This window comes from Crocuta crocuta, unplaced genomic scaffold, assembly GCF_008692635.1.
Source record: "Crocuta crocuta isolate KB4526 unplaced genomic scaffold, BGI_CrCroc_1.0 scaffold75, whole genome shotgun sequence".
NCBI lineage: Eukaryota > Metazoa > Chordata > Mammalia > Carnivora > Hyaenidae > Crocuta > Crocuta crocuta.
Genome location: NW_027530350.1, coordinates 657,494 through 670,048, shown reverse-complemented (window position 1 = coordinate 670,048; position 12,555 = coordinate 657,494). Strand labels below are relative to the sequence as shown.

General features: G+C 35.1%; 1 protein-coding gene across 1 annotated transcript in view; it reads right to left on the bottom strand.

Annotated features, from left to right (window-relative positions):
* VWA8 (von Willebrand factor A domain containing 8) overlaps positions 1-12,555 on the bottom strand; it is a 357,898-nt gene that overhangs the window by 308,664 nt on the left and 36,679 nt on the right. Inside the window, exons 4-5 of the mRNA XM_077765686.1 lie at positions 9,828-9,958; positions 6,461-6,571 (exon numbers count right to left, since the gene is read on the bottom strand). Coding sequence (XP_077621812.1) covers positions 6,461-6,571; positions 9,828-9,958 — 242 coding nt within the window. The remainder of the gene's footprint in view (positions 1-6,460; positions 6,572-9,827; positions 9,959-12,555) is intronic.

The following is a 12,555-nucleotide window of genomic DNA, read 5'->3' as shown; positions in this document are numbered from 1 at the left end:
CTCTCTCTGCCCTTCCTTTGCTCACATGTGTGCATACTCTTTGCCCTGTCTCTCTCTCTCAAAAAAAGAAAACATTAAAAAAATTTTTAATATTACATAAGTATTTAAAATGCATTTTTATCCTTAACGTTAAACATGTATATCATATGTTATGGAAATGTAGTTTCCTATCAAACAAATTAACAAGATCCTAATGTGAAAAGAATTCCTGGCTTAGACAAAGTTAAGGAAATCATATGAACTTCCCCATTCTGGTTTTCTACTCCCCAAATTATCTTGAGTGTCTTCTCCCAGCCAGACATTAAAGTCTAAATGTAATTTATTTGTAGCTTCATTTGTATTGGCTCACACTTCAGCACTGAAAGCAATTTTCTATGGCTTAGTGTTCTACTCCAGCTCTTTGGAGTCACATGGCAATCAACAGAATTAATAAAGAGAATGTCGACAACTAAGGTAAGAAAAAAACTGTGGTGACAGAATTTTAAAGGATTAGAATATCAATGATTTAGGGGTTTTTTTTCAGGTTATTTTATCTTCTGAAGCAAAGGAAAGTTAATGTGGTACCAAAATATTTTTTAGTCTCCTTATTTCTCCATGGGTGTCAAAATACCAGCCATACAATTTTTTTATTTGTTCTTTAACCAATTCTTTTTAGGAAGCTTAATCTATAATGTGCTTAGGAAGGCAATTCTATAAAAAATATTCAAATTACCTTTATATCAACAAGTGGATACATTTCGGCAAATATTTCATAGACAAGCATACTGTAAATTGCAACATTTTCTGGACAGACTGTAAGTTACTTCATCAGTCCCTTTCTCCTTTTCCAGATCCACTCAATTCACTGACGTTTTACAGAAGCAATAGCCAAAAAACATATAAAAAGATTCAGCCTACTTTGTAATTTTTAATGCAAATTAAAGCCTACCAATTCGGCAAAATACATACAAAGAAAGATCCAATACTGACAAGAATCCACTAACATGCTTCCTGGAAAACAATTTGGCAATATTATTCTCGAATCATTCTTGAAGATGTCTAGACCTTCTGATTAGTAATTTCTAGTATTCAAACCTAAAAATTAATCAGTAATTACAAGACATAAATACAGTGATATTTACCAAAGTGTTATTCATAAGTGAAAACTTCGAAAGAACCTAAATTACCAACAATGTGGGAATGTGGATAAAATGAGAATGTTCAATAAATAATAGCACATCTAATTGATGAAATACTGTATGGAAATTAAAAATTATACTTTTGAGTTGTAGGAAGATGCTCCTTATAAAATATGATTTTTTAAAAAGCAGACTATAAAATGTTATACACATGGCATACAACTTTTGTAAAAATTAAATAGATATGCATACAGGAATTACAGAAAATAATATAGAAAATATTTACACTGGGGCACCTGGGTGGCTTAGTTGGTTAAGCGGCCAACTTCAGCTCAGGACATGATATCACAGTTTGTGAGTTTAAGCCCCACTTCGGGCTCTGTGCTGACAGCTCGGAGCCTGGAGCCCGCTTCAGATTCTGTGTCTCCCTCTCTCTCTGCCGCTCTATCACTTGCACTCTCTATCTCTCAAAAATTGAATAAACGTTAAAAATTTTTGAAAAAAGAAAAAACATTTGCATTGTCAGTCTTGAAGGGGAAGATAAAAATAATTTTATTTTGTATTTATGACTATTATTTTTTATTTTAGAGAGGGGGAGAGAGCATGTGCAAGCTGGGGAGAGGGGTAGAAGGGAGGAGGAAAGAAAGAGAGAAAGAGAGAGAGAGAGAGAGAGAGAGAGAGAGAATTTTAAGCAGGCTCCATGTTCAGCACAGAGCCCAACAGGAGGCTCCATCCTATGGCCCTAGGATCATGACTTGAGCCAAAATCAAGAGTTGGACGCTCAACTAACTGACCCACCCAGGCGCCCCTGAAAAGTAACTTTTATATTCTTTCCAGTGCCCTTTTAGCATTTACTTTATCATACCATCCTTCTTTACTATGTTTTTGTTTCCCCCACTAAATCATAAGCTCCATGACAGGAATTTGTTTCTTTTGTTCACTGTCCCCAGATAGTGCCTGACACAAAGGAGTCATTTTGATAAATATTTGTTAATAAATACTACACACACACACACACACACACACACCTATAAAAAGCATTTTTGATATTATTGTTCTTTAATATGTATTTATTTTGAGAGAGAGAGAAAGAGAGAGCGGGGGAGGGGCAGAAATAGAGAGGAAGAGAGAGAATCCCAAGCAGGCTCCACACTGACAGTGGAGAGTCACAAACCGTGAGATCATGACCTGAGCTGACATCAAGAGTTGAAGGCTTAACCAACTGAGCTGCCCAGGCACCCCGCATTTACAAATTTCCTACTATAGAATTATTAACCTAATTTTAACCTTCAAGAGTAGCAGTTCAGTTTAACCTCTTACTTTATCATCAATCATCTTGTATCCTGCAGGAAGATAAGTGATGAGGTTGAGAGTCATGACCCTCAACTGGAATCGGGGGTTTTGGCAAGATTTCCAGCTGAAATGTCAATTAGTAATTACCTGAATATCAGTCATATGTGCATACATGAACCACAGAGAAACTCCAAACCTTCTCTCCCAGCACCCACCTGAGGGCCACAGGTATTTTTTCATCTATGTTGGCCCATCTAGGTTAGAGCCATCACCTACTGATGAATGAATGGAGATACTGCCTCTCCCTTGATCTCAGACATCAATTTAAGAATATTTATTATTCTTACTGTTCTTTTTTTTTTAAATGTTTTATTTATTTCTAGGAGAGAGAGTGAGAGACAGCGTGAGCAGGGGAGGGGCAGANTCCCTATTCTTATTGTTCTATTATTATGGTTAACAATATTAATTAAATAAAAGAAATTTCTAAATAAAATAAAGATCTTTCAGTCTAAGAAACATATGACTAGCTGGTAATCAATTGGCAATGTCACCTAGAATTCAGATGGGAATTATTCATTCAGAAGACTCCAAACAGATGTCAAAAAACAAATATATTTTCCACTGGCGAGCCCCCGGTCTTACTCAGAACATATTTATTCTTAATTTACTTAAAAATTTAACAACAATGATTATTCAAAGGAGAAATCTGTCATCAAATATAAGTGCCAATTATATTCCAGACAGTTTTTAGGTGTCAGAGTTAAGCAAGAAAGTTACATTCTAGTGGGAGAATATAGACAATAATCATGGAAACAAAGAAATTATTAGGTAAATTCAGATAAGAGCACATTGTGTAATAGGATAGCACTGTATATGTGGAAGGGGGGTGAGCATCATCAGTGATTAGTTAAATGTTCTGACAATTTATAATCTGAATGATGAGGAAGCAGGAATACACAGATCTGGGAGATCATACTAGGCAGAGGAAATATTAAGTACAAAGGCTCTGAGGCTGAAAAGCATTCAATCTATTTTTAAGAAAACAAGGCCATGTAGCAGGAGCCTAGAAAGCAAGAGAAAGAGGGAAAGGAGCTGAGGTAGACAAGATTAGGTCCTGTAGAGTACTGTAGGTGTGTTAAAGGATTGGATTTTATTCTGGGTGTGATGGGATCACATGAGTATAAGCAAGGAACTGTTAAGATATGATTATGAACAAATAATAAAGAATATCGAGAGGCAAAAGAAAAAATATAAATCAGATACAGTCTCAAGTCTGAAGTAACTTAGGAAAAGGGCCAATGTTCCTATATCATGATCACAGACTCTGAAGGTGTCAATGCATTACATCCTGAACAACTAATTTTTATCATAACAAGAAGGATTTGCCAAGAAAACATAAAGAAAAAAAGACCACCATACATTTATAATAGCACTTTAAATATTTTATAAACTGTAAAATAGATATCATCTAAACATATGCTTTTTAGAACAGCAGGGAGAGTATAATATTACAGTGTTATCTAAATAATTCACCTTATGCTACAAGAAATACAAAGTCTTAAAGTGCCTTTACAATAATAACCATATAAAAGCCCAGTTTCTCTTCCTCACTATCTGCATTGCAATAATCAATCCAGATATAAAAAGGATTCAAAAAGTATGTATTTAAATCTACACTCGACCAAACAAAGCCAGTTCTTTAGGTGTCATTAAATCCATCCCAATCTCCTCTGCACTATTTAGGCTGTAGTCTTGCTTTCTAAGCTCTCTCCCCAGCTCCTCACTCTTGGCCTCACTGGGTTCAGAAAAGCAGCAGGCATTGTAAATGTACATCTTTTCCCATGTGTAATTAGAAATTATGTATAAAGTGAACCTTGGCATTATGTGAATAAAACAGATTTCTTTAAAATGTATCTGTGTGCTTCATCTACAAAGGATTACTTTTTTTTTTTAAATATTTTTATTTATTTCTAGGAGAGAAAGAGAGACAGCGTGAGCAGGAGTCAGAGAGAGAGGGAGACACAGACTCCGAAACAGGCTCCAGGCTCTGAGCTGGTAGTCAGCACAGAGCCCGACGCGGGGCTCGAACCCACAAACCGCGAGATCATGACCCAAGCGAAAGTCGGACGCTTAACCGACTAAGCCACCCAGGCACCCCACAAAGGATTACTTTTTAATTGGAAACCTGAATCTCTCAGATTTTCTCACACTAGGATACTAAATGTGATCACCATCATTTCAGGTGGTGATGACCAAATCTCTCCATTTTAAGTACATTTTTCCTTTTCTAATTAATAAGTAATCTATGAGACGATATGAATATTCTGGTCTCCACAAATTCTTTCACTCTGTGTGTTTTTTGCTTTTGTTTTAGTTACATGTGGTCCTTGAATAACACATCTGAAATGGATGGGTCCACTTATATGCAGATTTTTGTCAACACAGTACAATACTATAAACGTGTTTTCTTTATGATGTTCTTAATAACATTTTGTTTTTTTCTTAAATTATTATAATAATACAGTATAAAATACTTATAATATACAAAATACATTAATTGACTTGGTTATTGGTAAGGCTTCTAGTCAACAGCAAGCTATCAGTAGTTAAGTTCTGGGGACCTAAAAGTTATATTCAAATTTTTGACTACGCATCACCCCTAACTGCTTCATTGTTCAAGGGTCAAATGTATACCTTTTTAATTATAAAGTAATAGTGTGCTCATGAGAAGCTTCAAATTTAAAGAACTATAAAAACTCCTCTCTTGCCCCACCCCAGATGCTGTGTCACATTTCCACACAAGTCAGCTCTTTTAATTGATTCCTGTGCATCCTTCTGGAAATTTCCAACACATACACATTTATATATTTCTCTTTTTCTTTTTACCACAAATAGAATCACATTATCTATGTTGTCTTGCAACTTCATTTTTTATCCTTTATCCTGGTCTTCTTTCTTATTACTACATATAGTAATCTATATAGATTCATCTCTTCCTTTTTAATGGCTATAGAGAATTCTACTTACCATTATTTATTTAACTAGTTTAACTAGTTTCTTAAATAAATATTACTACAGTTTTCACTTATCGTTTTATGATATCAAACAATGCTACCATAAATACCATTGCATCTAACTTTGCATGCTTTATGTGAATAACATTTGGAAGAAGATAAAATTGCCAGAAACATAACTCTTGGGTCCAAATATTTTTCTTTTCTTTTAATAGGTATTGCCAAAGTTTCTTTCAAAATTGCATCAACAGCAATGCTGTTTCTTCATCCCTTCTTCATTATTAATAATAAACATTAGCAAATTCCTTAATCTTTGCCAATATGAGAAGTCAAAGAAAAATAGCAGCTCATTAATATTTTAATTTTTATTTTTGCAATCAAGAAGCATCTTGTCATGAATACACTGGACATTTGAAATCTTTCCTCTATGAGTTGCTTATTTAAGGTCTCTGTCCTTTTTTACTATTATGTATTCCTAATGAAGAACAATATTCAATATTTTAAGCCATGTGTTTGAAGAAATGTACAATAAGCTTCATTATAAAAGTCATAAAATATCATTTTAGTTGGTAATCTGTACCTAAGAAACACCCCCTCAAACAAAGCTATAGTTCCTGGAAGTATATATTTAGTTTTACTATGTTTAATACATCTTTAACTATTTGGCTTTTAGAATGAGAATACTTTCGTAAATGTGCTAGAGAATTTCCTGTATTAAAATCTCAATTCTTACTTAAAAATTCAAATTTCTAATATGCAAGTAGTAGGAAACAATCAAAAATTAAGAAGTCAGCATATTGGTCTTTAGGTAACATTTTATAATGACAAATTTCATCTGCAGTTTTTTATTTAGTGCTAAACCCAGAAGGCATTTCTAAGAACAGGGAAACCAAAAATCTAAATTAAATCTGCCTGGAGAAAGCACTGTACCTCTATCTTTCACTATTATGTGACCTACTCTCTTTCTACTTTAAAAATCAATTTTGCCTAGCCCTGGAGTAAACACTCATGTGTTGGAGTGTGATAAGAACTTGCCTGATCAATGTAAAAAGCCGTGCCTGCGCGGATCTCTCGTCGCTGTTTGAGATCAGTTTCAGTGGTGTCCCTTGATAGGGCGATGTATTCAACTTCCCGTTTGGTCAGCTCCTGTAGAGCAGAGAGTGAAATTGTTCCAAAATTAAACCAAATTCCCAACATATGCTTGGGAGCCAGTTATTTGATAATGCCACTGCCCCAGAGAAAAACATTTTAAATGAAATTGTGAGTCTTAGCTTTGAGAAAAATGCAAAACACTGAGCATTAATCAAAACGTGTACGTACCTCTCCTCAGAGCTCTATTTTATTGAACCCAATAGTTTACTACTTAATAATTAGTACTTCTTTAGCAATTATAATCAGAATCAGGTCTTATAAATCTCAATGTCTTCTATAGAATTCTTTTCACATATCACGAGTAATAACTTGCCAACTTGGTTTTGTTTTGTTTTTTGTTTTTTTTTTTTACAAATGATAGCCATTTTAGTAAGTAATGGTCACCTTATTTTAAAAGGGTGATCTAAACTATTTAAGTCCATTAACCAGTGTTTACCAACTGTCTGTGATACATTAGGTCCCACTTTACCAAGTGTGAAAATAAGGTAAATACCAGTAGTCAGGTCAACAGAAGAGAGAAGGAAGACATACATAGATAGCTATTCATGAAGGAAAAGATGAAGAAGGATGAAAGCATGAGGAGGAGGAGAAGGAAAAAAGAATTCTTTCATACAAAACAAACACTTTTGATTTGAAGGAGAAATCATCCAGAATCCATTTCTTTTAGAATAATTTATCCATCCCTAATGCCATTTTTCCCTGCATGTGACAACCATGTATAAAAGGTCTAACATTTTCCTGGGTTTTACAACATTGAATTAAAAACAATGATGTTCTCCATTTGAGTAAGGCATGCAGTATGTTCTCATTAAACAGGGAGAACAAATTAAATTACTGAGGTATAAGGGAAAAAAGTGAATGATCATGCCATTAATGGTAAAAGAGCATTTTTCACACAACAGGATATTTTTCTCTGCCATATCATGTTAATAAAAACATGTCATAGTTGTCATTTTGTTTTTATAAAATATGCCTGCTCCCATGCACCATAAATTTAAGCATGTATGGAAAGTAGAAAACATTTCAAATAGAAAAAACACACATCATAGTGGTGAAGATGTGTTGATACCAAACGATGTTTTTCTAAGTAAGAATGCACTGTCTCCAAAAGCACCATCGTGGACTAAAGACCCAATTTCTCTTTTGGGCAGATACCTCCTTCTTGTTTCGTAACATATCGCTGGTGGCTTCATGTCTGTTTCACTGACTGGCTGAATGTGATCACTGAAAAACCCTGTCAAAATTGGCTGACAAAGTGATTCCTCTTATTGTTAAACTGCACCCTACTGACACCCTGAACTGCCACACCGAGGATATTATCCTCAGTCCTGACAGCCTCCTGCATTCTTCCTCAGACAAGACAAACACCAACGTCTCCTCAGCTGCTGCTTCCCAGGAATGGTATCAGCAAGTTCACAAACGGTACCAGGAGCAGCAGATGGAGGAGGTAGCAGTGGTCCGTGGTTTTTTTTTTTTTGAGCTATCTATAAAACTCCTTCTATATAAATTAAATATAAAGTAAACATAGCTATCAAATTATGCCCCCAAATGTCTGCCTGTAAAGACTTTAACTACTCTGGATATTACGAAGCATAGGATCTCACATCTAAGGGCAACAGTACCCACTGCAGAGTTCGCAAGGCAGCTTAGCTGGTGAGTGTTCTTATGTGTATTTCTACATCCCAAAGCTGCCTCAGCTCTGTTTCACAATTTAAAGTTTGTTGCTGTTTTCTTTTTTTAAAGATACAGGTTTCACACTTAGAGACTTATATTGCATTTTTGAACCAACAAGACACCTCTAATATCCTAGTCCTTCTCATTCCACATTCCTAACAAGCTTCAGAATCTTGCCAGAAACAAAATCAAAGTGAAATATTGTAGCCTTTAAAATGAACCACGTAGAATGGATTCTCGGTAGCTGACTCTGCACTCTTAGACAAGCCACTTTTGCCTTGTCTACCAATAAAATGAGGATAATACTACCTCATAATCTCACTCTAGAAACAAGTAAAAGATATGAAAGGTATGGGCTAGAAAGAGTTAAGTTTTGATTTGTCCATTGTGTTTTTATCATCCTCACCCTACATGATTTTGGAAATACCAAAATAAATTCATTACTGAAATAAAAGAGTACATGAAGCATATTTCAAATAGGACAGAAATCAATTCTTCAATATCAAGTAACACAAGGAAGCTTAGAGCGAAGTTCTCCCCTTCATCCTAAAAAATATCTTAGACAGAACAACTTGATCTGATGGCAATCTTCCTCCCATCAATACAGCACTGCCTATTAATGCAGGCAAACTGGGGGAAGCGGGGGGGAAGTCTTATACAATTTTTTTAATTTGGGTTGAGATTTTACTATTTCAACTCACTTCACAACTGTACTCAAAAACTACAAACATGTAAGAGGATAACAGGTCAGAAAGAAGATTTGAAGTCTAGCTCTATCATTTACTAGCTGGAAAAAGCTTGAGTGAGTTACTTAATAAACTCTATATAAAGGAAAGTAATGTGTAACATATAAGAGATATTTTACAAACTGCAGGCTCCCTTAGAAGACCATATAACATCAAAAATTCAAGAGAATTATTTGGCTTTTTAAAATGTGGATTTTAAATTCTAAGGGTTGGTGGGGAGATGGGGGAGAGGAGAAAATGGGTGATGGGCATTGAGGAGGGCACTTGTTGGGATGAGCACTGGGTGTTGTATGTAAGCGATGAACCACAGGAATCTACCCCAAAAAACAAGAGCACACTTTACACATGGTATATTAGCTAATTTGACAATAAATTATATTTTTTAAAAAATAAATAAAATTTAAAAAGATAAAAAAGAATATTTCCTGAGTAAAATAAATATATAATATGAAATAATATAATATAATAATGCAATATAACATAAATTATATAATATAATATAAAACTAAGTTTTGTTTTGTAACCTTATAGTTGCTGATTCTATCTGCTACTCATTGGCTGAATTTGTATTTCTTTTTTTTACCAGAAGTTGAGAACTTTCTAGTTATAGCAAAAATTTGCTAAAAAAAGCTACCAACAATAAATATATTATTTGCTTCCCAAATAACTTTATTCTAAACTCCTTATTAAATAAAGCATTCTTCAACATTAAAATTTTTTTCAGGTAATGCATAATCTTGATTTTTTTGTAAATTCTTAATCTTAATTTATGTTAAAACACAATTAATCAAAGTTAAGACCTTAGGAATCCATAAGAATTGATTGCTTACCAGGTACTGCATAGCAATAGAGCGTCGAAGAGGCCCAGGAGGTCCTATTAGAAAGACATCTTGCCCCAAAAGATCCTTCTGCATTATCCATCTTAGATGCTGAATAACAGATTGAGCCAGAGAGTCTGAAACTTCAAGCAGGAAAAAAAAAGATGAAATGAAATGCAATCAGACTACTACTTATAAACCTCTAAGCAATCAATGCATATAGTGTACTATATTTTAAAAAGTGTATCTATCTATCTATCTATCTATATACATGAACAACACACATATTCATTGATTCCTCCACCTGGTGAATTCTCACACTGCTTTACAATAAAAACCATTGTTATCAATATTAAAACAGGACAAAGTTTATGATATCACAAAGAATCACATAATCTCACACTTACTACTTATTTTGAGAGACAGTGAGAGAGCATGAGCAGGTGAGGGTGAGAAAGAGAGAGAGAGAGAGAGAGAGAGAGAGAGAGAGAATCCCAGGCAGGCTCCGCACTTGCAGCATGGAGCCTGATGCAGAGCTCAAACCCATGAACTGGGAGATCACAACATGAGTAAAAATCAAGAGTCAAATGCTTAACTGACTGAGCCACCCAGTCAGTGGCTCTAATACCTCTAAATGTGCCTCTAATACCACATTTAAAAGCTTGTAAGAACATTTGAATGATCATATTTAAGTGTCACTAAAGAAAATCAAGTGATTTTCAAGGGTGATATAAGGAATTAGAATCATTATCACAATTCTATAGCCCAATGCTTTTGTTCTAAAAGGGGACATGAATAAATCATCCCAGACAATGATTATCACAGTCTTGAAAATTTTAAGAAAACTATATTACAACATAAGTTGGCAATGGATTGTAAGATCTCCCAAACTTCACAGTTAGAAGGTTCGAAGATTTAAATGTGCAACTGCTATGAATAGAAGACTACTTCATTCAATGCCCTTCTAGGTCTACTATTAAATTGCCTGTCAATCTGCTCATCTGCCGAAGCATTATATAAATGTTTGAATTAACACAAGTAATTTGTGTTTGCTCATTTGTAAATCACTCAGTGACCCAGAATGTGCATTCCTAGGTATATAAGAGAAGCTCTTGCCCTTGTACATTGGCAGACATACAGAATACTCATGGAGTATTATTCAAAACAAAGCTGAATACAGCAAAGAAAAATACAACTTGTTCATTCTTTAAAAAATAAAACTACAATTGGGGACTGGAAGTAGGTAAAATACCCACGAAGGAATATTACATAACAACAGAAACAAAATGAACTACCACTGCTTCCAACAATATGTTTAACTCTTAAAAGATATAGTATTAAGTGAAAAAATTAAGTCACAGAATAAATCCCATATGTTATTTTGATAATGCTTAGTAAGCTAGCAAATTGAATTCATTAGAAATACATACATTTCATATGTAATGAAACAGTGCTTGAAAGGCAAAAATTCAAGAGAATGATAAATTCAGAATAATGGATACTTAAGTATGGAATCAAAGGTTCTCATGGATAGCTTCAATGACTTTCGGTAACATTCTAATTCCTATACAGGATGTGGGTTACAGTGTATGCTTTATTATTGTGCTGCATTTTACATACACACACACACACACACACATACACACACACCCTAAAAGTCCTTTATATGCATTGAATATATTCCATACCTTTTACACTTTGTTTAATCTCCCAGTGAGGCCATGAAAGAATTCAAACTAAGAACACTTGCCAAGGCTAAAGCCATGCTTCCCCTACCACCTTTAACGGCACAATATTACAAGGGTAGTATCACCCTAATCCATCCCCCCAAAGCTAACACTGAAAAAAACAAAGATGAATTTCTGATTTTCTTTGTCAGGGTGAGATGATCAAGAACAAGGTTTGGGGCAGCCTGGTTGGTTTATCATGTCACTAGGATCACACCAAAGCATCTCATAATTTCCCCAGACCAAGCGCCTCTGTGTCTAAAAATCAAAAGATTCATCACCTAATCAGAGGTGCCTGGTTTCTCTACTGTCCTCTAAATCCTCTACAACATGCAGAGGGAGCACATCAGCCCCAAGGGGTAAAATCTGAGGTTAAAGGGGGGTTGAAAGAATTCGTAGATATTACAAGGGTCTGTTGTCCACTAAAGGTATACCATGCATAAAAGATACACAGTATCTCTGTGGTACTGACATTTCATGAGATTGGGGAAAGACAATTGGAGGAGGGTAATGTCTTTAGGAGAGCAATAATGAAAAACAGATTGAGAAACATTGCTCTAAGACCTAGACCTCTGAGAATCTATCAAGGAGTTTGATGATGCTTTGGAAGCAATTCACCCAAGATTGGACATTCAACTTCATTTATAACTATCAAGCATCTATTTAACTATTTCCTTTCCTACTTCAGACGTAAATCCATCTTGGTGATATACGGTCTACTCTTTCTTATTTCAAGATGAGTCAGTCTGCTTGCTGTTTAAGGATGACACAAGATAAAAGAAAGTTAAGAAGCTCTAACTTCAGGGGCGCCTGGGTGGCTCAGTCAGTTGAGAGTCTGACTTCGGCTCAGGTCATGATCTCACGGTTCGTGGGTTCGAGCTCCATGTTGGGCTCTGTGCTGACAGCTAGCTCAGAGCCTGGAGCCTGTTTCATATTCTATGTCTCNGAGAGAGAGAGAATCCCAGGCAGGCTCCGCACTTGCAGCATGGAGCCTGATGCAGAGCTCAAACCCA